This window comes from Oryctolagus cuniculus, chromosome 19 (genome assembly GCF_051225735.1).
Source record: "Oryctolagus cuniculus isolate XC-2025 breed Fujian yellow rabbit chromosome 19, ASM5122573v1, whole genome shotgun sequence".
Classification (NCBI taxonomy): Eukaryota; Metazoa; Chordata; class Mammalia; order Lagomorpha; family Leporidae; genus Oryctolagus; species Oryctolagus cuniculus.
This window is the reverse complement of record NC_142885.1, coordinates 16,759,839-16,785,220: the sequence shown is the minus strand read 5'-3', so window position 1 is coordinate 16,785,220 and position 25,382 is coordinate 16,759,839. Positions and strand designations below refer to the sequence as shown.

Sequence of the window (25,382 nt, the reverse complement as noted above, 5' to 3'; positions counted from 1 at the left end):
CTGCTTTCTCAGGTGCATGAGCAGGAAGCTGGACCAGAAATGGAGCAGCCGGGACTCAAACCGGCGCTCAGATGGGATGCTGGTGTCGCAAGTGGTGGCTTAACCTGCTGCGCCACCTCGGCAGCCCCAGCTCCTACAGCCTCTGAGGGAAAGTGCTAGCAGGTTGTTTACCTCAAGGAACGATCACACCCCAGGACGACGTAGGCTTCTGCAAATTCACCCACTATTTGCCCTGCCTCTTCCAAACTCCTCAGGTCTCAAAACCGCCCAGTGGCTTCCTCTCTTCCTTGGAGCACAAAGGCCCAGCCATGCTCCCAACCAGCACCGCCCGGGTGAGCTCCCTGCAACGCCAGAGCGGCTCTGTACCTGTCCTGTCCCATCCGGGCACTTGACCAGGAATCGGAAGCTTCATTCTCATTCTTTTTTTTTTTTTTTAACATTTATTTTACTTGAAAGTCACAGTTACACAGAGAGAGGAGAGACAGAGAGAGAGAGAGGAGAGAGAGAGGGAGAGGAGAGGGAGAGGGAGAGGGAGGGGAGAGGGAGAGGGAGAGGGAGAGGGAGAGGGAGAGGGAGAGGGAGAGGGAGAGGGAGAGGGAGAGGGAGAGGGAGAGGGAGGGGGAGAGAGAGAGAGAGAGAGAGAGAGAGAGAGAGAGAGAGAGAAGAGGCAGAGAGATAGACACACACACACACACACACACACAGATCTTCCATCCACTGGTTCACTCCCCAGATGGCCACAACAGCCGGAGCTGCCGTCTGCAGTACTGGCATCCCCTATGAGTGCTGGTTCAAGTCCCGGCTGCTCCACTTCCAACCCAGCTCCCTGCTAATGCACTTGGGAAAGCAGCAGAGGACGGCCTAAGTGCTCGGGCCCCTGTGTCCACATGGGAGACCTGGATGAAGTTCCTGGCTCCTGGCTTCAGCCTGGTCTAGCTCTGGTTGTTGCAGCCATTTGGGGTGTGAACCGGTGGATGGAAGATCTATTTCTCTCTCTCTCTTTCTCTATGTAACTCTGCTTTTCAAATAAATAAATAAATAAATCATCTTTAAAAAAAATGAAAAAAAATCTAACAAATAAGGGTTCCCTCCCCCGATAGATGAACCACCGTTCATTTATGAAGAAAGCCAATGTTTTTCTTCAGAGACGCATTAGATAATCGAGGAAGCGTGAGTAGAATGTTTCTGTTAGAGACGCCGGCACGGACGTGTGATGCCACAGGCATGGCGGGGAGGAGCTCTTATTTCTAGCAGAGGCGTGTTCAAGTCTTCAGAGGTGAACCGTGCAAGTGTCTTAGCGTCAAGTGATTCGGAAAACAAATGTGTGCATGCAGGTGGTGTGTGCTCACCAGTGTGTGCGTCTATGTGGGTGGGTGTGCCTGAGTGTGTGCATGCATGCGGGGGTGTGCTTACAAGTGTGTGCGTGTGGGTGTGTTCACAAGTGTCTGCATGTATGTGCATGTATGTGTGCCTATGAGCATGTGGGTGTGTGTTCGTGAGTGTGCACCTGCATTGTGGGCGTGTATGCCCAAGTGTTCATGGAGGAAGACACACATTGTCATTCAAGGACCACAGGCGAGTCTAATTCCAACTGTCCAACTGGAGGGTATATGGGTGGTTTTATTTTTTATTATTAATTTCTTAATAGAGTGGTATTATTTATTTGTTTTCATTTTATTTGAAAGGCAGGGAATCACAGCCAGAGAATCGCCCATCTGCTGGTTCATTTCCCATTGTGGAATTGCTGCAACGGCCAGGGCTGGACCAGGCCAGAGCCAGGAGCCTGGAGCTCCATCCAGATCTCCCATGCGTGCGGCAGGGACCCAAGGACTTGAGCCATCACCTGCTGCCTCCCCGGATACCCCCTAGCAGGAAGCTGGATCGGCAGTAGAAGAGCCAGGAAGAGCCAGGACTCGAAGCAGGCACTACCTGGATACAGGTGTTCCAAGCGGCACTGAAGGGCTGCACCAAACACCGGCTCCTGGATAGGCATTTCCTGCAGGAAGCTTCGCTGTTTTCCAAGTTTGAACATTGACCAAATGTGGGGCCAGCATTGTAGCACAGGTTAAGCTGCTGCCTGCCATGCCAGGATCCCATACAGGCACTGGCTCATGTCCCGGCTGCTCCACTTCCTACCCAGCTCCCTGCTAATGCACCTGGGAAAGTAGCAGAAGATAACCCAAGTGCTTGGGACCCCTGTACCCACACGGGAGACCCAGACAGAGTTCCAGGCTCCTGGCTTCGACCTGGCCCAGGCTTGGCTATTGTGGTCATTTGGATAGTGAGCCAGTGGACATAATCTCTCTCTCCTAACTCTGCATTTCAAATAAATAAACAAATCTAAAAAAAGAACACCTCTCAAAATATAGCTATTGAGGAGAAGCCTGCTTTTGAATGCTATTTGGTATTGACGAATGAAGGTGAAATTAAATAGCAGAATAAAAGACCAAAGTGCAGTTTGGGGCGGGGGGCGGTGAGCATTTGGTGAAATGATTAAGCTGCCACTCAGGACACCTGGGTACTATCAGAGTGCTGGGTTCCAGTCCTGAAACTCTGCTTCGGACCCAGCTTCCTGCTAACGTGCACTCTGGGCGACAGCAGATGGTGGCCCAAGTATTTGGTTCCCCGCCATGCACATGTGAGACCCAGACCGAGTTGCAGGCTCCTGGCTTTGGTGTGGCCCAGCACGTGAGGAAACAACCAGTAGATGGAAGATTTTTTCTTTCAAGTAAAATAAAAAAGTGTGGTGAGCATTTAGCCTATTGGTTCAGACACCCGGGTTCCACCCTGGACACCTGGGTCTCAGCCCGGCTCTGGCTCCCAACTCCAGCTTCCTGCAAATGAAGACCCTGGGAGGCAGGAGACCTGGACTGAGCTCCAGGCTCCCAGGCTTGGCTTGGCTCAGTGCCAGCCATCGTGGGCATCTGGAGGTGGTGTTTAATCAGGGGGTGGGAACGCTCTGTCTACCTTTGTCTCTCTGGTCCCCACAGAAGCAAAGAACTCGATTTTATAAGATAAAAGCACAGACATGCACTGCAGGCCAACTCTGCCCATCCAGCAGGTGTGGGCGAGCGGCGGGGCCTCTCGGGAGATCCCTGCACAAGGCCGGCCTGCAGGGGTCACGGGGACGGGGAAGGACAGGAGTTGGGATGTCGGGCGTACCAGTGCTCACAGCCCACCTGCCTCGCCCCATCCGGGGAAGCGCAGTGCCGGCCCCCAGGCTGTTAATTTCAGCAGCCGGGTTGCCCCTCCTAAACCCGGGCTGGGAGTGACCCCCACTCCTGCTCAGGCGGAGAGCTGGCTTCAGAAGCCTGGAACTCCATCCGAGTCTCCCATGTGGGTGGTAGGAGCCCCAGCACTTGGGCCATCCTCCGCTGCTTTCCCATGCACATGAACAGGGAGCTGAATCGGAAGTGGAGAAGCCAGGACTCATGGGTAATGCCGGCGTCACAGCTGCCTCACTGTGCCTCAACACCGGTCCCCAGAGGTGACTTCCGAGCGTGCTCCCCCCCTCCACCTTCCAACAGGTCACATGCCCTGTCCCCGGTGAGGCACAGGTCATGCTGACCCACGGCTGTCCTGCTTTACATACAGAGGGAGGGGCTACGATGTGGAGGCTGGACTAACACGGGCCCCCTCCCCTCAACTCCAAACCTGAGACTCCTGCCTCCACCTAAAGGCTTCTGTCGCTAGGGTGGGTCCCTAAGAACACCTTGCATTGCACCAGGGCAGTGCTCATTCAGTCAAAGAAAAGCTCCCAAACCCCCAAGCACGCCCCCTCTGCCACACGTGGCCACACAGCGCCTTCTGGAGCCAAGAAACATTTGACAGCTTCCATGTCCAACAGGGACCTCTGCTAGCCCATGCTGTTGTTGCTTATTTATTTATTTATTTATTTATCTTGTTATTAGAGAGAGAGAATCTTGCATCCACTGGTTCACTCCCCAAGTGGCTGCAAAGGCTGGGGTTGGGCCAGGCCAAAGGCAGGAGCCCAGGAGTGTTCTCCACGACTCCCCTGTGGGTACAGGGGTCCACGTACTTCAGCCATTACCTGCTGCTCTCCCAGGCGCATGAGCATGGAGCTGGATTGCAAGTAGAGCAGCTGGGACTCGTATGGCGCACATATGGGATGCAGGCAGCAGCTTAACCCGCTGTGCCACAACGCTGGGCAATGGTACATGGTCTTTATGGTCCACCACCTGCCCTCCTGGGGAAGGCTCACGGTCAAGGACAGCACTCGCTTTCTGGAGTGAGACCGCCTATGAGAACCTCCATGGCAGTTTAGCCAGCCCACTACTGCCAAGCCCCGCCCACTTCTGCCCTCTAAGCCACTGGAGGGAAGGCCCAGCACTCCAAGTAAGGGTGAGGAGCAGCAGGTGTCCAGTGGGGGGGCTCACTCTGCAGCCCCTCTCTGCCCGCAGCTCCAAGGTGAGAGAGCTGCGAGGGAGACCCTCACCCACAGGTCAGGCCATCCAGAGGCACTGGCTTGTGTCCTGGCTGCTCCACTTCTGATCCAGCTCCCTGCCTGAACAAGCGGCAGAAGATGGCCCAAGTGCTTGGGCCTCTGCACCGGTGTGAGACCCACATGGAGCTCCTGGCCCAGCCCCAGGGCTGCTGTGGTCATCTGGGGAGTGAAGCAGTGGATGCAGCATCTCTCTCTCTTCCTAGTCTAACTCTGCCTTTCATAAATAAATCCCCCCCCCCCAAAAAAGAAGAAAGAAAAAGGTTGGAAGTTCCCACGCTCGGACAATGTCAGCTGGATGAATGAATGTGCGAATACGTGAATGACGGGATGGTGCCTGTGATGGTGGGACAGGGCCTCCCTGTGGGTAACCTGCTCTCTCTCTCTCCTTTTGCTATGGAGTGGGAAGCCCTGTCTGTGCTCTGGCTACAGCCACTTCCTTGGAGGTGGGGAGGGAGGGTGAGACATGTGGGGCACCCGCCCCCGTCTGCAGGCCAGGCAGGGGCTTCTCCCCAGGCAGCAGGGTCTGAGGCGGCCTGCTGTGCAGACCCAAGGTGAGACCCACACGAGGGTCCCTTCCAGTGCCATGTCTCAGCCTGTTTCAGGAAGCAGCCGAGTTCCATATCCAGCTGTCATCTTGAGCAATCCCCGAAGCAAACAAGAGGAAGGAAAAACGCTACAGTTACTGAGTTGTCTCTGGGTGGTCCTGCCTGTGGCTTTTAAAAATGTCCCACTGGGTACATCTCAGGGACAAAGTAACTCAGTGGTTCCAGGCCAGCATCCCCTGTGGCCATCTGGCTTAGCTGTTGAGACATCCCTGTCCCATGTCAAAATACCCGGGTTCAACACCTGGCCTGGCTCCCAGGCAGACTGTGGGAGGCAGCAGGTGATGGCTCAATTATGTGGGTCCCTGCCGTCCACCTAGGAGACCTGGATTGCGTTCCAGGCTCCTGAGTCCAGCCCTGGCCCACCCCCAGCTGTTGCAGGTGTTTGGACAGCGAACCAGCGGACAGGAGCTCTGTCTGTCTCTCTGTGTCTCACTGCCCCTCAGATAAGTGAAGAAAAAAAAAAAAAAGAAGAACCAAAAAACCTTCCAAGAGTCTGGGGTAGGGGCGGGGGCGGGGGTGGGGGAGTGACACAGCAGGTACAGATGTTCTTTCAGGGGGCATGGAATGTTCTGGAACCCCAAGGTAGAGATGACCGCATACCTCAGCGATATCAAAAGCTGGTGAACTGTATACTTAAAAGCGGTGGATTTTATGACCCGCGAAGCTGTAACTCAACTTAAAAAGTGGACAAATGGGGCCGGTGTTGTGGCACAGTGGGTTAAGTCACGGCCTACAATGCCAGCATTCCACACGGGAACGTAGGTTCAAGTCCCAGCTGCTCTGCTCCCGGCTCATGTGCCTGGGAAAGCAGCCGACTATGGCCCAAGTGCTTGGGCTCCTGCACCCACCTGCGAGACCTGGATGGAGTTCTAGGTCCCTGGTTCCAGCCTGGCCCAGCCCTGGCTATTGTGGCCATCTGGGGAGTGAACCAAAGATCTCTCCCTCTTTGTCTGTCTATTTCTCTGTGTGTGTGTCATTCTACCTTTCAAACAAATAAATCTTAAAAGAAAAAGTGGACCAACAGCAAATGTAAATAATAAAAGGTTCATAAATGAGGCTTCTGAACTAGGAATGAGGCCTGAGGGCATTTCAAAGCTCATAGTAAGTAGGTGCTCAATAAAACATGCTCCTCTTCTTTCCTGCTGGCGTGAACTGGTGGTGGGGGAACACTGTGTCCTACTGGCCGCGCCCTGCTGAGGCCGTGTCGGGGCGAGTGGGGCTGGAACCCAGGGCGACGAGGACAGAGACGGTCGGCTGACTGTCCAGCAGAGCAGCCGACAGCCCGGCGCCGGGTGCGAGAAACGCTCACCTAGGAAGCCCTCCTCATCCACGATGATGGTGTAATCTTCCGGCGTCTCCGTCAGGCTGAAGAATTTGCACCTGGGCGGACAGACACACAGACACAGGGCGTCCCGTCAGTCTCGGCAGGCTCCCGTGGCAGCCGTGCCCACCCACGACCCGGAGGGAGCCGACTCAGTCTGCCCGGGGCTCTGACCCCGGGGGGGTGCCGGCAGCCTCGGGGAAGCTGCCGGTCTCTCCTCCATCCCCCTCACCCCCCAGTTCTGACTCAGAGTGTTGTACGCAGGCCTGAAGGTGCCGATCGTCCTGCTGCACCCCCTCACTTTCGGGGGCCCGAGCCCGCTATCCTGCTTCTCTCAGAGGGGGACGGGTGGCTAGGGCAGGGGCTGGGCAGATCAGATGATTCCTCTTGCCGTGACCTCGTAGTCTCTGTCCCTGAAGGCCTGATTCCCTCCCACGCGACCCATCCAGCCCGGCCCTCGCTGACTTCCATGTGGAAGATAGAGGTGTGGCCGCCGGTGACTTTCTAGGGGGCCTGGGTCTCCACACTGCCACTCGCCGTCACCCTTGGCAATGACTTCGCCTTATTTCCCCCACAATGAACCCATTACTGCCCCCAAAGACAGGGGTCAGGACTCTCTGTTGCCTGCTGGTCTCAGTAGCGCGCGTGCTCTTGGGGCCCAGCAAACACACTGGGCGGCGTGGTCCCAGGTCCAGGCAGCTCCTGAGCTGGGGTATAAGAGCTCTGGTTCCCGGCGCTGGGAGCTCATCACCCTGTTCCATGCTTGTATCTGCTCCCTGCCCAGCCAGAGCTGCCCCCTGCAGGGCACCTGGGGTGCCGCAGAAGGAGTCGCAAGCCTGAGTGTGCACCCATGGCGGCTCGCAAGAAAATGGCCTCTGGTCACTTCTGGGGCATCGCCAGGTTCGGGCTCTGTGCCCACTGCACGAAACCCATGCATCTTGGGAGCCATGACAGCAGGGGACCCAGCAAGCCACCCAGGCAAGGGCCAGATCTCACTTCCCCGAAGAGTAAAGGGAAACTGATGGGTGGTGAGGACAGTGCGGAAGGGGTCAGGGTGGCCAGCAGGTCCCTCTCTCAGGCCCGGCCATCCTCGCCTATCAGCCGCCCTGCAACTCTGCAACTCCACGGCACCCTGCAATGAGTGCATCAGTTGATCTATGCAGAGTGCCTGGGTTCAACTCCTGGCTCTACTTCTGACCCAGCTTCCTGCTAATGCGCACCCTAGGAGGCAAGTACTTGGGTCCTGGCTACCTACATGGGAGACCTGGATGGAGTTCTAGGCTCCTGGTTTCACCCTGGCCCAGCCCCAGCTGGTGTGTGCATTTGGGGAGTGAACCAACAGATCTAAGATTTGTCTTTGTCTTTCAAATACATGCATTTGGAAGGCAGAGTGACAGAAAGAGAGAGAAGCAGACACAAAGAGATTTCCATTCACTGGCTCACTCCCTGAACGGCTGCAATGGCTGAAATGGGGCTAGGTTGAAGCCAGGATCCACAAACTCCATCTCGGTTTCCCACGTGTGTGCAGGGGCCCAAGCACTTGGGCCCTCACCTGCTGCTTTCCCAGGCTCATCAGCAGGGAGCCAGATGGGAAGCCGAGCACCCAGGACTTGAACCACCACTCTGACACGGGGATGTCGCCATTACAAGTGGCTAAGGCTTAACCCGCTATGCCACAATGCCAGCCTTTCAAGCAGATTTCTACAGAAGGGTGACTGTGTTAGTGGTTGCCAGGGGATGAGCAGGGGCTGGGCATCGAGGGGTTCTGGACAACTCTGAGGGGGATGGGCCTGCCTGGTCTCTCGGGGACAATGTTGGTTACAAGTCTTGGTCACACACGTTTGCCAAGACTCAAGGAACTGCCGGCTCCAAAGGCTGAGTTTTACTGGACGTGAATGAGACTTTGATAAACCCGACTTCACGGGGAAGCTGTGGCAGCCGGTGCTGAGGCGGCTCCTGGTCCCCTCTGACCTCCTGCTCAGCCAGCAGCACAGACTCTCGCAATCCCATCTCCCTGTCTGCCTATCCCGGATCTGCAGCCTCTGTCTGGACAGATGCAACCTCTCACTGCATGGCCGTCGCCAGCTGGGCCTGGCTCTTTCCTAGGGACCCCCGTGGGCTCAGAGCACCCCCAGCCTTCAGAGCCTCCTCCAGCCGCCCGAGAGTCCTGTGGGTATGCGCAGATGCGAAGCTTGTTCCAAGGACTGTCCTGGCTGGGCGGGCTGCTCTGGGTGGAGAGCCCGGGAACCGCTCTGGCCGTGGGACATAAACACCAGCAGATGGCAAGCGCGCGTTGGCTGGGCGCATGGGGCATAAATAAGTAAGCTGTTGAAGTGACCAGTCCCCTGGGGCAGGTGGCCCTGGGGCCCCGCCAGCTGCCGGATGCCTGTCCTGAAATGTGCACCTTGGCGTGGGCAGGCCCCGGAGAGGCAGACCTGCCAGAGGTGACCTGCCACTACTCTTCTGGTCACCGTCTCGGTCTCCCGCTCCTGCTGCCCGCTCGGTGTCACACCGAGATGTTTTCTCTCTCTCCAACCCTGCCCCCAGTGGAACCCTGGCTGGGAAGACTACATCAGCTTCATACCATCTTCTTCTTCTTCTTTTTTTTTCTGTAATCTTTATTTATTTATTTAAAAGGCAGAGTGACAGAGAGAGAGAGATCTCTTTCATCCACTCATTCACTCCATAAATGGCCCCAACAGTCAGGGCCAGGCCAGGCTGAAGCCACGAGCCAGGAACTCCATCCGGATCTCCGACATGGGTGGCAGGGGCCCAGGTCAACAGCAGGAGGAGGCCCTGAGGCACCTGTTGTGGCTGTGTGTTGTGCCAGGGGGGACGCAGCAGCCAGGAGCAGCCAGTAGCAGGGTGGGTGGGGTCTCGAAGCACATCAAGCCCTCGTCCCTCTGTCACTGTGATGGGAGCCCCACTAGCTGCCTCCAAGGGTGCGCATTAGCAGGAGGGAGCCGGAGCTAGAACCAGGCACTCTAATAAGGGATGCAGTCTCCCCAGTCCACTGCAGCACAGAGCCCACTCCATGCTTCATGCCTTGCCTTGCTCTTTTCTTTTTTTAAAGATTTATTTGGAGCCAGCGCTGTGGTGCAGTTGGTAAAGCAGCCATCTGCAGCACCAACATCCCAAATGGGCACTGATTCAAGTCCTGGCTGCTCCACTTCTGATCCAGCTCCCTGCTAATGTGCCTGGGAAGGCAGCAGAAGATGGTCCAAGTGCTTGGGTCCCTGCACCTATGTGGAAGTTGAGAAATTTATTTATTTGAAAGTCAGAGTTACAGACAGAAGGGGAGATAGAGAGAGAGGTCTTTCATCTGCTGGTTTACACCCCAAATGGCTGCAACAGCAAAAGCTGGGCCGGTCTGAAGCTAGGAGCTTCTTTCGGGTCTCCCACATGGGTGCAGGGGCCCAAGTGCTTGGGCCATCTTCCACTGCTTTCCTAGGTGCATCAGCCGGGAGCAGAATAGGAAGTGGGGCAGCCAGGTATGAACTGGAGCCCACATGGGATGCTGGCGTCACAGGTGGCAGCTAATACCTGGTACGCCACAATGCAGGCCCCCAAAGCTGCTTCTTGCAAAATCTCCATCAGGCCTCTTCCCCTAAAGGGAGAGCAGATGGAGCCCGCTTGCTCCTCTGAACCAGCCGCCACCTCTTCACCAGTCTCTCCTGGGTCCTCCACAGGTCTCTCCCGCTATTGATATTTCATTCTTCCCATGAGAAGCCGGCAGCCATGTCAAGCTGTTGTTAGCAGAAAGCCCTGTAAGGGTTTTATGCTTAGAAGGAAGACCTCTTTTGCGCTAAGGTGGGAAATAAGACTTGTTGCTGTCACAGGCTACCAGGAAAATCCAATCTGACCGTGAGGGTGGTGGCATTGGGGCAGATTTCGGGGTGAGACATGGAGGCGGGACGGCCAGAGGAGGAGGCTGAAGGTGGGGACAAAGCCGGGGGAGCTCAGGCTCTCTCCAGGGGATCTCGCTGCCTTCTGTTGTGGGCTCCTAGCTATTCTGGCACGAAACGATCGCCGATACCAGGTCTGCCCCAACCCACCTCCGCAGGCAGCACAGACTCCTCCCGTCCCAGTGAGCAAGCCGCACAGTAGGCCCTCTCCCAGGACGCCGAGACCCGCCCCAGCACTGCCATTATCCACTCCCAGGTCTGTGTGGGTCAGGGGGCCACCTGCTCCTCTGGCAGACAGCTCCGTCTCTCCCGCTGGGGTGCCCAGTCCCTAGCACAGGTGCGTAATCAGTGCGCACCGAGTGACAGTGTCGACGTGGTCCCTCGGTACCTACTGGGGATGGGTGCCCACACCCCTGCAGACACTAACATCCACAGATACTCACATCCCTTCTGGAAGATGGCACGGAATGGCCTCAAAGCTACCCACACCCTCCTGTAAGACCTTTAAAATCAGCTCCCCATGCCTCAGAAAACCCAACCCCAGGCCGACACATCCCTGCATTTGTGTGCATTTCAGCACAGGGCTCAGCAGCTGCCCACGTCCAGTTTGGCTTTATGGAACTTTCTAGAACTCCTTTTCCGCTCTGCAGTTGATTGAATCTGGGACGGCAGAACCCGTACATCTGGATGAACAAATCGTGCTGTCATTCAGCAAAACCGAGGCTCAGCAGGTAAAGGCAGCACCCGGCCCGGGCTCCCGCACAGGCAGCGGCAGCCTGCAGTGTATTCTGCGCGGCTCACGTCTTCCACTCGGAGATGTCCGCCCTCTTACAGGTACGTAACAGGAGCACTCACACTGGCCGGTTCTCCGTCACCCAGCCGGCTTCAGCCCAGACACCTGTCAGCAGGAGCCAAGGGTGCGAGGCAGATGGGCAGTTCCTAGAAGGCGACACCTACATGACTGTGAATCCCCACATACTGGTGATGTCTGCTGTACCGAGCTGCACACAGCTACCAGCAGTGAGCACTGTGGAGCGGCAGGCCTAGACACCCCACATCTGTGCGGGAGTCCTGATTGCTCCACTTCCCATCCAAGCTCCCCACCAATGCGCCTGGGAGGCGGCGGATGATGGCCCAAGTGCTTGGGTTCCTGCTACCCACGGTGGGAAGACCAGGATGGAGTTCCTGGCTCCTGTTTGGATGGAAGATCACTTTTATTTCTGTTGCTATGCTTTCAAAGAAGTAAATCTTCAAAGAAAAAGCAGCTATGATAAAAAAAAATATATTTGCCTCAAGGACTCCATCAGTTGTTAAACTACTGCATGAAGAAAGAGCGAGGGAGGGGAGAACAGGGCTTCTCCTGGGCGGGCAGGTGACGGTGTCGGCCGCTGTCCAGTCTGCTTCCCCGGTGTGGGGTGTGGATTCATTGCTAACACTCACTAGGCAGAGGGATGCATCAGGGCAGGCCACGTGAGCGCTGGTGAGGGGTCAGGAACCTGGCCTCAGTGAGGCTGGCAGGTGGGTCCTGCTCTCTGGGGACCTTGGGTGAAAAGGAAGTAGAGGCAGCAGGGGGTGGGGCTGGGATCTGGCAGCAGGGCGTGGGGACCCAGCCATCGAACTGGAGCTAGGGTCACTCTGTAGGCCGCAGAAAGAGGCAGGAAATGACACGGGAGGGCCACTTGGAGGAAGTGGCCAGAGAGGGCCCAGGCACCAGAGTCAGGCCAGGATCCTGGGACGGGCCCTGGGACTGCATCTCCTCCTCTTTCCATCTGGGCTGGTCAGAGATATGTCTATACACACACACACACACACCCTTAACCTCAGGTAGAGAGTGAACGCCCCAGAAAGAGCCATCAGCACTTAGGAGTGGGAGGGCTTGGCCTTAGCCAGGGGTGGGGAACCTTTCTTTTCTGCCCAGGGCCATGTGGATATTTGGAGCATCATTGGGGCCCTGCAAAACTACCAACTAAAAAAAAAAAAATGAGCCTGCTATAGACGTATTGAATTTCAAGTCCCACCTGTGGCTGCGCTGGCAGGGCCAGGCCAAAGGACGTTGGCCTTACGTGGCCCTCGGCCTGGACATTCCCCACCCCTGCCTCAGATACTTGGATGCTGAGCCTGCCCCCTGACCCTTGGGCTCCCAAAAGCTACCTGCTGGTTCCCAGCTATTAACTGGGAGTCAGCACTCCCCAAAGGGCTTGCCACCGCAGGGGGCCCTGCCTGGAGCTGTGTCCCGTCACCCACTGCCCACTCCAGTGCCACTGTCCACACTGGCCCGAGGAGCAGGGTGACCTTGGGCTCACCAACAGCCCTGACCCCTGTACGCCCTCCCTTGCTCCCATCTGGCCTACTAGGCCCCCCAGCCTGCACCCCGGATTCCCCAAGACACACAGGCCGGCCCCCCGCGGACCGTCCACCCTTGCGCGCTTTCTCCCTGGCCAGCTCGTCCCCTTCCCTACTCATACAAGCGCCGTTTCCTCCTTGGCTTCGTCGGCCTCCAGGCTCAAGTTTCTTCCATCCTAAAATAAAGCCTTCACTCAGCCCCATCTCCCCCTCCTCCTCCTCAGGCCACCCCCTTCTCGCCTCCCTGCCGATCTGGCTGGCCCCCAGCCCTGCAGAGGCCCTGGCTCAGCCCACCATGACCTCCAGTCGCCAAACCAGCTGGCGTCTCCCACACGCTCTCCTGCTCTTGACCTGTCAGTTGGGCCCCACCTGGCTGGCCAAGGCCTTCTCCTGGGGTCTCTCCAACTTCCCCCCAACAGAGGCTGCTCCTCTCTTTGTCTCTGCCACGCGGGAGCTCTTGGAAACACCTCAGCCCACATGATACACTCTCCCCAAATTCTCCCACCTCTGGGTGGTGGTGGTGGTGGTGGTGGGGTTCCAGCCCTGGGGGCCCGGGCTCCTGCTTCCCACTTGGGTTTCTCCTCCTGTGCCCTGGCTTCGACACTCTCAGACTCCTTTCTTTTCTTTTTTTTTTTTTGCCAGGCAGAGTGGACAGTGAGAGAGAGAGAGAGACAGAGAAAGGTCTTCCTTTGCTGTTGGTTCACCCTCCAATGGCCGCTGCGGCCGGTGCGCTGCGGCCGGCGCACCGCGCTGATCTGAAGGCAGGAGCCAGGTGCTTCTCCTGGTCTCCCATGGGGTGCAGGGCCCAAGCACTTGGGCCATCCTCCACTGCACTCCCGGGCCACAGCAGAGAGCTTGGCCTGGAAGAGGGGCAACCGGGACAGAATCCGGCGCCCCGACCGGGACTAGAACCCGGTGTGCCGGCGCCGCAGGCAGAGGATTAGCCTAGTGAGCTGCGGCGCCGGCCTCAGACTCCTTTCTGACACCAACTCTCTGGAGATGAGACTGTGGCTGCCCATTTCACAGATGAGTAAACTGAGGCTGGGGAGGGGCAGCGGCCTCTTGACACACGCCCTCATCCCGATGGGATGAACCGGAATGGCACTCCAGTCCGACTTGAAAAACCCACTGCGGCTCCCTCCGGCGCTTGGCCTGGAGCCAGCCACCAGGGCACAGCCCCTCCGTGGGGGCCGAGGAGCTGAATCATCTCCCAGAGACGCATTCTTAGCTTCCCTGGCTGTGGCTGCCTGTTGTGCACAGCCCAGCCGGCGCTGGAAACTCGATCTGTTTACTGTCGGATGCCTGACCCAGCCTGGAGCGAGGCCTCGCCCCGCTGCCCGCCCGTCCGGGGATCCTGGGCCCCATCTGAGCCCTCTTCCAGCCAGACCTTTGAACCACAGGGCAGAGGGGGAGGGGGCTCGCCGCGGTGAAACCCACGCGTGAGAGCAACCAGCAGGGGTTTCTTCGTTCAATCTGTGCATCCCAAGTCCCCATGAAAACCACAAGGGAGCGACCTTGCTGGGACGGGCCAGCCGGGGTGGTAGGGACGTGGGGAAGTGTGGAACCGAGGCTGGAAGGCCGTTCTGGGCTGCCTGCTTTGGGGTCAGGCGTCTGGGCAGGTGGGGGACCTGCCCTCCATTTGCACCCCCCGGATGGATGGATGGGGAGCGAGCTCCCCGTGGAGTCAGGAGGCTGACTTCCGGATGTGGCCTCCTTGCAAGTGACGCCTGGGTGCGCAGCTGGTCCCCTCAACAACGGCCAAGTGGGCAGGGAGCCTGGCAACGCCACGGCCGTCCACTTCAGAGCTGCCCAGGGAGCGGGCCTCGGGGGCAGCATCGCAGCCCAGACTCCTAGCCCTCCAGCGCCTAAAAGCACTTGCTCTCCTGCCCGGCCGCAAGCCCCTGAGGCGGGGAGCCGGGGTTCGGGAAGCAGCTTCCTGCCCAGATGCTGGGTTCCCGACGAGGAGCTGCATTGCCAGGCTTTGGTGGTGTCCCCCCTGCCCCCTCGCTCCCTCCTGGGGGCCGCCTCAGGCAGGTTTAGTCCACTTCCAGCCCCCATTCAAGTCCTGGCTGCTCTGCTGCCTGCTGATGCACCTGGAGAATCAGCAGAAGACGGCCCGAGTGCCCATGCGGGAGACCTGGAGGAGGCTCCTGGCCCTCGGCCCTGGTCTGGCTCCTGCCCTGGCTGTTGCAGCCATCTGGGGAGTGAACCAGCAGATGGAAGACCTCTCCTCTCTCACCTTTCAAAGAAATCTTAATTTTTGTTCATTTCTGTGACTATTAAACCACACCTGGGGGCCTCTGTACCCTCAGTTACAAGCTGCAGACTGTGGCCCTGTTGGCTGTGTGGCTGCAAGGCACAGGCGGTGTGCCTGGTCTCCACGGTGCCAGCAGGTGGAACCCCACGGACAGCGGCCGTCCTGGGTGGCCTGGGACTTTCCTGTCTTCAGTATCAGAAGTGCCCTCAGGCCCAGGCTAGCCAGGAGGGGTTGGTGCCCCAGAGCAGACAGTCCACAAGGACCCCTGGTCCTGCTGACTGGCCCAGGAGGAACCCCAGCACTGATGCACCCATCTTCAGACCAAACCCGAGAAGAGCAGGAGGATGTGCTCAAGGTCATACAGTGACCTTGCAGCCACCAGAATGAGAATGCCTGCAGCATGGTGACCTCAAGCTGCCCGCGCCGCTGAGCCCTCTCTCTTCCTGGCGTCAGTCTGTTTTGTGTGGCTGGGTTCAGCAGCCGGCGGGGCCGTGCAGGCAGGCGGCCGCAGCTCTCGTCTCAGCTGAGGGGCCCAGGCAGAGCCCCAGCCTCCCACAGTGTGCAGGAGAGGCCTGGGTAAATGCTAGGCTCCTGCCTCTGATGGCCCCCGGTACCCTGGTGTCTCCTGGGGTTCAACCCCCAGCTCTGCTGTGTAACCTGGACCAAGCTGCTCACCTTCTCTGAACCTCTCAGTTCAGGTATAGGCGGAACGGGGCCAGTCACGCCTCCCTGCTAGGGTGGCTGTGGACAGGAAAACAGCCTGCAGGCGTCATACGTGTGGGTTTGCACAGGAAGAAGGGCCTGGGCTGTGGGTGCTCAGAGGACAGTGGGCCTTTGGGGAGAGCTGGCACCAATCCTCCCCGACAGGTCCTCCTGTCCCTGGTCCCTGGCCCCCAAAGTCAAACTCTGGACTCTCCAAGACCACCAGGGGAGCTCAGATCTGGCCCTTTCCAGGCCCACTATCACCCCCCTGTCCCGCCCAGCCCTCCTCCTGGGGCTCTTGTCTCTGCCCCTGTCCCTCCACTCCCTACAGTGCAGGCAAGGACAGTTCTTCAGACTTGATGCTCTCACCGCTCGGGTCACACACCTCCTGTGGCTCCCTAGCACCAACACCGTAAGCCTTGGCCTTGGCTCTGCTTACAGGGCAAAGCCATTTGGGCTGCTCCTCTCCAGCCCCTGCTCAGCCACGGTGGGCTCTGACGTGGCCACAGCACTTGCAGCTCCTGCGTGAGTGCTCCCGTGTGTGAGGTCCTCCACACCAGACACTGCCTCTCTTCTCCCCGCCCTGCGTGCGGAATCAGAGATGAGTTCCTGTCCCTCTGCCCTGATGCTGGGTGCCTGGGCGGGCAGACACCAACGCTGCACCCTCACCATGGCCCCTGCTGTGTGCTGGGCCTAGGCAACATTTATGGACTGACTCCGTCACGGGTCTCAGGCAGCAGGGGCCTGCTTCCGGCCTGGGGGCCTCCTGGGGGCTGGACGGGAGGGTGCTGTGGAGGACAGGGGAAGCACCCTGGCTCACACGGCCTCAGCGCCTTCAGCCACACTGAGGTGACGGGCTTGGGCCATCTCTCTGGTCCTCACAGGGGTGACAGCCAGCCACTCCCCACCTCCCTAAAACCAAATTACACTTGTTCTTCCTAATCCTTGCATTTCCTTTCCATGACTCCAGCCTTCCATGAACAACTATCATCCAAAAACATCACATGGGAAGTTCCAGAAATAAGCCTTCCCACATTTGAAATTGAGCCAGGCCGATCACCCTTATATGCAGTGGATCCATGCAGTATAGGCTACCCGCCCCACCCCGCGCCGCCAGTCCCTAAGCCACCGTCTGGGTTATCAGCTCATCTGGCTTGTGTTCAAGTCACCTCTATTTCACTGAATGATGAAAAGGCCCCAAAGCACCCAGAGTGGAGACACTGACATTTTCATTCTGGGTTGAGGGCACCAAGTCCGAGGCATCCCTCCCCCCGGCCCAAGCCCCAAGAGCCAGCCTGTAGGGTTGTGTGGCTACTGTCATCACTGGTTCTATTTTATTATTGGTGATTGTGAATATTTTACCTTGTCTAATTTATCGACTAAATTTTATCAGAGGTACATACTTTTTACAAAGATGTATTTAATTATTTGAACGAGTTACAGAGGGAGAGAGAGAGAGAGAGAGAAAAAGAGAGAGAGAGTGAGATTGTTCAGCCACTGGTTCACTTCCCAAATGGCTGCAACTGCCTGGGCTGGGCCAGGCCAAAGCCAGGAGCCAGGAGCTTCTTCTGGGTCTCCCACGTGGGTGCAGGGAGACCCTGAAGCACTTGGGTGCTTCTTCTACTGCTTTCCCAGGCACATCAGCAGGGAGCTGGATCAGAAGTGGAGCAGCCAGGACACAAACCAGTGCCCATATGTTGATGTTGCAGACGGTGGCTTTTACTTGCTTCTCTACAATGCTGCCCCCTATCACAGGTATGTGTGTGTGTGGATAGGGAAAACATAATATATACAGGGTTCAGTACTGTTTGTGGCTGCAGGCACCCACTGGGGTCTTTGGTGTCATCCTTCCCACAGGGAGGGCTGGATAAAGGGCAAATAACTACAACTTTAAAAAAAAAAAGATTAGAATAAACTGGATGAGGGGCCAGCACTGTGGCGCTGCGGATTAACTCCCTGGTCTCAAGCACTTGCATCCCATATGGGTGCCAGTTCAAGACCCGGCTGTTCCACTCTGATCCAGCTCTCTGCTGTGGCCTGGGAAAGCAGTAGAAGATGGCCCAAGTCCTTGGGCCCCTGCACCCACGTGAGAGACCCGGGGAAGGCTCCTAGCTCTGGATCGGCACAGCTCCGGTCACTGCAGCCAATTGGGGAGTGAACCAGCGGATGGAAGACCTCTCTTTCAAATAAATAAATAAATAAATATTTTAAAAAAAGAATAAACTGTATGAAACCTGAAAAAAAAAAAGAAGATGCCCCTTAGAATTAACCAGCATGGCTCTATTTATTGTAGTTCACAGAGGGTACCCACGCGAGACTGGACCTTGAATCTGGCTGGCTCAGGGCAGGCACTGAGGACGGTCAGGAGCCCCCTGAAGAGGTGTCCCAGCTGCCACTGTCACAGAGCCAGTGGCTGTGCCTGCACTCCCCCAGGGAGAGGGGCTCCAGCCCATATGCACCTGTGTTCCCCCAGTGGGAGGCAAAGGACCCTAATCTGGGTGGAGCCTGGCCATGTCCAGAGCAGGGCTTCCCGCAAGCTTGCAGTGGGGGCGGCTGCAACACGTGGGTGAAGGGATGTGTGTGTGTGTGTGTGTGTGTGTGTTGGAGGGGGGAATGGGGAGGCTGCCTGAGGACCCCTTCCTGCTGCAGGGGGCGCACCTGCTCCTCACACACCCCTAGACACCTGCCATGAGCTCCCCGGGCTGCCAGACTTTCCAGTTTTGCAAGACAAGACGGAAACCCAGACTTCGCTGTTGCAATGTTGGTGTCGCTCTGTGGGCCCAGCCCAAGACACTGATTTCCCTTCCTGGACGCCCTCATCCCCGCTGGGGGCCACCCAGAGCGGCTCCGTAAAGGTCCAGGGGCCCCGGAGCTTCTGGGGGGATTCGGATCAAACCCTGCACTTAATAAAAGGATCCCCCCAGGCCCCGTGGCTAATTAGGCTAATCCTCCGCCTTGCGGCGCTGGCACACCGGGTTCTAGTCCCGGTTGCCCCTCTTCCAGGCCAGCTCTCTGCTGTGGCCCGGGAATGCAGTGGAGGATGGCCCAAGTGCTTGGGCCCTGCACCCCATGGGAGACCAGGAGAAGCACCTGGCTCCTGCCTTCGGATCAGCGCGATGCGCCGGCCGCGGCGGCCATTGGAGGGTGAACCAACGGCAAAAGGAAGACCTTTCTCTCTGTCTCTCTCTCTCTCACTGTCCACTCTGCCTGTCAAAATAAATAAATAAATAAATAAATAAATAAATAAATAAATAAAAGGATCCCCCCAGGCCCCGTGTGACGGTGGCCCAAGTGGAGAGGGCGAAGGAGGCCTGGAAATCTTCAGAACATGACGATGTGAAAACACACCACGCTCACACCATGCCCCTATTCTATAGATGGACCAACTCAGGCCCAGAGAGGTCAACACTCTGTAGCCGGCCCCCGGGAGAGAACGTGCCTCTTGTGACGGGAAGTGAGGCAGGGGACGCCCAGGGCTTCAGGGGCTCGGGCTGCCATGGCCACCAGCCTCTCTGCCCACACAGGAGCTGGGGACCTCATGGGTGACAGCCACCTAAGGGCTGGCGCAGTCCTGGGTGGGGCGGGAGGAGTTTCAGGCTGTCTGACACATTCTGCCTCTGAGCCATTGTGAACTCCATGCTCCAAGCAGACCCGGGATGGGGCTGTTGGGGCCCAGCTGGTCCCAGAGCCTGAAGACCCAATGTTCCCAGAGGGGATGGTTCTGGAGCCGGAAGGGGCTGCCCCTGGTTGGGGGGAACCCAGCTCCAAGCACCGGGCACACTGGGGCTCCCTGAGTGCCAGTCAGAAATGAGCTGGAGCAGGTGCAACCTCCAGTATACACCAGAGGCCAAAGACTCTGAGGTCCAGCAGCTCCAGGGTGGAGGCCGGGGGGCTGCCCAGCAGTGGGGAGGCTGAGAATGTGGCAGAGAGCCCTCCAACAAGAGGGCAGTGGCAAGAAGCCGCCGGCTGTGCTGGGCCCACCCATGTGTGCACAGACACACAGAGGAGGCCCTCTTACCCTGGGTGGGCTGCTGGGGCTGGGGTAGCAGCCTGGGGTTGGCTTATGGGAGCAAGGGACTCCTATGCAGGCGTGACCAAGGCTGGCATGCTCCAGGCTGGTTTTTGCTTTGAGACATTCGCCTACAAACACCCAGGCACTGCAGAGTGTTTGTGGAAAAATGCAATTAAAACTTAAGATTTCTTTTGGTGAAAAAAAAAAAATAAATAAATGAAATCCAAGCACAGTTTTTCAGAAGGCACGTTCTCCATGAAGTTTTCTGAAGACCCTGTACACATGCCCACGTGTGCAAGGGAAGGTCTGTGTGGCGAGTTACATATCGCGGTTGCGATTACAGCATCACAGCAAAAAAGACCAGGAGCAAATGCCCATCCATAGGACACATGTTAAGAACATCATGAGAGTGGTGGGCATTGTGGTGCAGAGTTGGGCTGTTGCTTGGGAGCCCCGAATTCCATGTCAGAGTGCCTGGCATCAAGCCCCACCTCCCTTTCCAATCCAGCTCCCTGCTAATGCACCTGGGAGAGCAGCAGAGGATGGCCCAAGTGCTTGGGCCCCTGCCACCCCACATGGGAGACCCGGATGGAGTTCCTGGATCCTGGCTACGGCCTGGTCCAGGGCTGGGTGTTGTGGGCACTTGGGGAGTAGGTTATACTGCTGCCCAAGTCCCAGCTGCTCCACTTCCCATCCAGCTCCCCGCCAATGCGCCTGGGAAATCAGCAGAAGACAGCCCAAGTGCTTGGGTCCCTGCCATCTACATGGGAGACCCGGATGGAGTTCCAGGCTCCTGGCCTCAGCCTGGCCCAGCCTTGGCTATTGTGTTCATTTGGGAAATGAAGCACTGGTTGGACGATCTCTGACTCTGCCTTTCAAATAAATGAATAAATTTTTTAAAAAAGAAAACCAGATAAAATAAAGAGTATGGAACTGCTGTCAAGATGAGGATCCTCTGAAAACGCCGAGGGGAACGGAGTTTAATACAATTTATGTAAAACAAAAGAAAGAAGAAAAAGAGGGACAGTGACACACACAGACACTTGAACACAGATACACCAAGTAGCACCGCCAAATTTCCCCCAAGTCTGGCTGTCAACAGGGGCGGGCACTGGGGGCCGATGCGGGCACGATGGGGAGGGGGTTTGCACTGAGCTCCCCTTTGTGTCTCTCTGGAATTCTGAGCCACGTGACTTTGTATCTATTCGGGAATTTTAAGAAAAAAAAAAAAAAACGAAAAGCAGAGAGGCAAGGAGGCCTTCCTGCAGGAGGTGGCAGGACTTGGAGGGGAGGGAGAAGCAGAAGAGCAGGCTGGGAAGGTGCAGGAGGCAGACAGAGGTGGTCAGAGACAGGGGGTCAGGTCAGATGGCAGCCGCGCTGCTGCTGTCCCCCTGAGCTGTCACCCACCCAACTCTGCACTCCATGGCCCTGCACATGCGGGTCCTCCTTCCTGGCTGTCCCTTCCCTGCCTTAACACTTCACGCCGGGCTCAACCCTCCCTCCCCCAGACCGAGACACCTCCTTCCTGGAGTCTGCCATCACGCTGCAGAGCTGCCCTCCCCCACGCAGACAACAACTAGAGTCCAGGGTCTGGGTCTCCGAGGGCACCTGCAATCAGCATGGGGGGGCACGAGTGGATAAGGTGGTCTCGGGGGCTTTGGGCAGACCCTTCTGGTGCCCAGCCTCTGCTCCACGGGCCCAAGTCCCCATCGGCAATGACAGATGAGCCTTTGATGGGCATGTGCTTCCTGGGCTCTGCACCTGCCCGGGTCACTCCCTCCGGCCCTCTGACCTCATGCTCCGTGTCCTCTGTGGGAGGAGGGGCGGGCTGTGAGAGTGACCGCAAGGGCCTCCACCCTACAGGAACAATTGGGGGTCCGGGGTCTTGAGTGGTCCTTGGGGCATCGACCCCAGGGCAAGCTACTAACAGTCTGATTTTCCCCTGGCCACTCGGGGAACGTGCGAAGTTAGCAGGGTGGCGCGTGCAGCACAGATGGACGCTACTTCTACACTGGCCTTGTCCTCCCTGCCTGCATCCCAGGGAGTGGCCACTGAGCAGCAAGCAGGTGGCCCAAGCACTACAGGCTAGGGGCAGGGCCCCTGTGGGCTCTGGAGCCGCCAATGTCCCAAAGACGGCACCGAATCTGAGCGGGCGGCAGAACTGGCTGCAGGGATTCAAAACAAACGAAAGCAAGGCCGCCGTGGTGGGGCCTCTGTGAGCAGGGGCCTCCTGCCAGGCCCTGGTGCAGATGGGGAAACTGAAGCCCACTCGGGGGAGGGGTGACTAACGCCCGCGACCCCACGGCTGCCAAGGCCCAGGGCAGCCTTTGGAGCCCCTGACTGTGAGTGTGGTTCGAGGCTCTGCTGCAGGTCCTTGGGGCCAGACCCCGATGTTCCCGCAGAAGGATCCTCTCTGCATGGCGCGAGGAGCACGGCTCTGAAACCAGGCTGCGAGCCCACGCCTGGCTTCTCCACTGAGTGATCCGGCGCCGGGCACACCCCTGGCTTTCTGGGGCCTCAGTGTCGTCCTGTGTAAAATGGGCACACCTGGCTTGCAGGAAGCGGGACCCAGGGGAAGTGCCCCACCAGCAGCATCCCCAAAGGCAATGGGGAGGGGGGCTAGCAAGAGAGTGGGGGCACCGGGACCTCTTCCCCCAGGGGTCCAGGTGCCCTGCCCAGGGTGGGGGACAAGAACGGCTCCTTGTTCTGTGCCTCCCAGCCAGGTTTCCCCCTCCCTGACCTCAGCCTCTCCAGTGGAGTTCAGGTCCCGCTAACCACAGCCCACCTCCTGGGACAGCACCAGCCCCGCGTTTCTTCCCGCAATTCCAGTGCCTCTGGGGGTCAGTTTCTTTCCGAGTTCCAGTGCCCAGAGACTGGGCGAGGACTCGGTTATCCGGGACCACGTGGGAGCAGGGTGCGAGGGCCTCCCTGTGGCGCCTTAATCGCAGGGGCTCTCGCCTCACAGGTGAGGGTTCGGGGATCAGAAGGGCCCGGTCTCCTGCCCAGGGACACACGGTGGGAACAGTCGGGGCCCCGAGCAGGTGCCTGAGAGATGACGCGTCCCTGCTGGCCGTGACACGGGAGTGCCCAGAAATGATGGACGCCAACCCTGGGGAGGGGCCGGGCGCGCCCCTGGGCGCACTATCAGGCCATCTGTATCCTTAGGGCGGTATGAAGCCAGATTCACTGGACTGAAGAGCCGCAGGGGAGGGAAAGCTGGAGGAGGGGACAGAACCAAGTCTGCAGAGCGTCTGCAAAGAGCAGATTAAAAAAGAAAAGAAATACAGGTTTTACTGCTCATACCCAGGAACCCCCCACCCCAGCCCCGGTCCAGGGACTCGGCGTGGGGCCCTCTGAGGTCTGGCCCCAGGCCCTGACGAGGTAGCCTTCTCCTTCTCAAGTGACCATCAGCTTCCTCACTGTGATGCAGCTGGCCCAGCCTCAAGACACTTAAGGGGCCCACCTGGCGTGGGAGGGTGCAAACGAGTCACCCAGGTAGAGGGACACCTGGACACCTGCCTGGGGTGACGCTGTGGATGCTGGGGCGGTCACCTAGAGGCCCAGGAGCCAGGTGGGCGTGACTCAGAGACCCGGATCCTGGGGGGCAGGGGTGGGGGGAGTGAAGGTGAGGGTGGGGAGGGGCAAGAAACCTCCTCCCCCCGCCCCCATTTCTGTTCCAGATCCCAGAGCCAGGCTGAAGCTGGGAGCCCACAACTCGATCCAGTTCTCCTGTGTGGGTGACAGGGACCCATCACCTGCTGCCTCCCGGGGTGCGCGTTAGCAGGAAGCTGGATCAGAAGTGGAGCTGGACTGGAAACCAGCGCCGTGCTCTGAGATGAAGGCATCCCAGGGGCAGCCTGACTGCCAGGCCAATCGCCTGCCCATGATTCTTACAGGTCAGGACCGAAGGACTAGAGATGGAAAGGAACTCAGCCGAGGCTGCACAGCTCACACCGGGCGGAGCTGGGACAGCTGTGGCAGGGGCCAGAGACGTGGGCAAGGTGCACCGCAGGGGAGGGGCAGCAGGGAGGCGGGAAGGCTGGGTGGGGGCTCTGCTCAGGCCTGGCTGGCACCCTGGAGCAAGCAGCAGCTCACAGGTGCACAGGATATCAGATTTCCAAAGTGAGCTGGAGCTGCTCTGAACAGGAGGGGCTGCCGGGGAGGAGACTGCCTGGGGGGCCCGGGGTCAGGCGCCAGGAGTGCAGGGGGCCAAGGGGGAGCAGGTGATGTGCAGAGTGGAGCTCAGAGAATGATTTTTTGGGGGAAGATCTATTTATTTATTCATTGGAAAGACTTAGCAACAGAGCAGGAGAGGGAAGCCGGGAGAAGGACAGACAGGCAGGCAGGCAGAGAGGGAATGTTCTATCACTCTGCAAATGGCTGCAAGAGCTAGCTAGGGCTGGGCCAGGAGCTCCATCAGGTCTTCCATGTGGGTGGCAGGGGCCCAAACACTTGGGCTATCCTCTGCTGCTTTCCCAGGTGCATTAGCACAGAGGTGGATCAGAAACAGAGCAGGTGGGACTCAAACTGGCACTCTGATATAGGATGCTGGTGTCGCAAGCGGTGGGCGTAACGGGATTTCCCACGACACCGAGGAGCTATAAAGGTTTGGGGGTGAAGCAGAAAGATGTGGCACAGGGCTGGATGACAGCACACTGGGGCAGCAGCGTGGGAGCACTGCGCGGGCCAGGCCTGGTCCAGAGTGTCCACGCCCCCTGGACCTTGCCTGGAGCGGCCACTGCACAGCTGATGGGAGGATGTGACAGCTCCGGACTCGGCTCTGCCTGCAGGGCTGCCTGCGGCTCTCCCGTCTCCCACTCCTTTCCTGCTGGCCGCACCCTTCCCGGGGCCCGCAGCGCACACCAGAACAACCAAACCAAAAAACCTGCCCGACTCAGTCGTTCCATCTGTAGCCATCAGGTAGGTCCGTCCAACGACTCTATAGCGGCACGGGCTGTGGGCGCTGCAGGGGCTGAGGCCACCACACTGAGGCGTGCGTCTGGGGCCCTGGACCCAAGGGTCTGCCCGAAGAGTGAGAAAACCAGATCACTGGGTGTTGGATACCTAAGGAGTCCTGGGCATAAAACTTCCTGCTGGATTCTTACAACCACCCAAACAGGCTATTAGCACCCGCCTTACAGACAGGAAAACTGATCTGCCTTTGAGGTTCTTACAAAGTCGGCCGAGGCCACAGGCTCCGTGAAGAGGTCGCCATTTGAATGAAATGCGTTTTCCTGACCGCTGTGATCCTGACTTGGCACGGGGGCTTCTGTCTGCAGCTGCAGGGCCCATGAGGGAGGCAGGCACAGGCAGACAAGAGCTGGGGCTGGGGGGCCCAGGTTGACCCCCAATCTGCCCCTCCTCTGCTGGGTGCCTTGAGGCAGGTGAGCCTGTGCTGCCTCTTCTGAGCTCGGGGGGGTGGGGGGGGACGGGACACAACCTCCTTTTGTGGATGGGCTCCCAGCCGGTTCTGGAGGAAGACCTGCGGGGGCCACACCTGGCTGGTTCTCACCCATCCCATCAGATGCGGCACTGGTGGCTGGAGCTCTTTGGGGTGAAAGAACCCAACTTGGAAGATGAGTTTTCCCCTGGGAGTGTCTGGGTTCATGTCCCAGCCGCTCTGCTTCTGACCCAGCTCCCTGCTAATGTGCATCCTGGCTCAACTCCTTCGGTCTTTGCCACTCACATGGGAGACCTGGACTGAGTCTGGGAGACCTGGCTTTGGGTTGGTCCAGCCTTGGCTATTTCAAGCATTGGAGGAGTGACCCAGTG

General features: G+C 58.3%; 1 protein-coding gene across 1 annotated transcript in view; it reads right to left on the bottom strand.

The window, feature by feature from the left end:
- CASTOR2 (cytosolic arginine sensor for mTORC1 subunit 2) overlaps positions 1 to 25,382 on the bottom strand; it is a 42,991-nt gene that overhangs the window by 5,732 nt on the left and 11,877 nt on the right. The window contains exon 2 of the mRNA XM_070064501.2: positions 6,380 to 6,450. Within this exon, the coding sequence (XP_069920602.1) occupies positions 6,380 to 6,450 (71 nt within the window). The remainder of the gene's footprint in view (positions 1 to 6,379; positions 6,451 to 25,382) is intronic.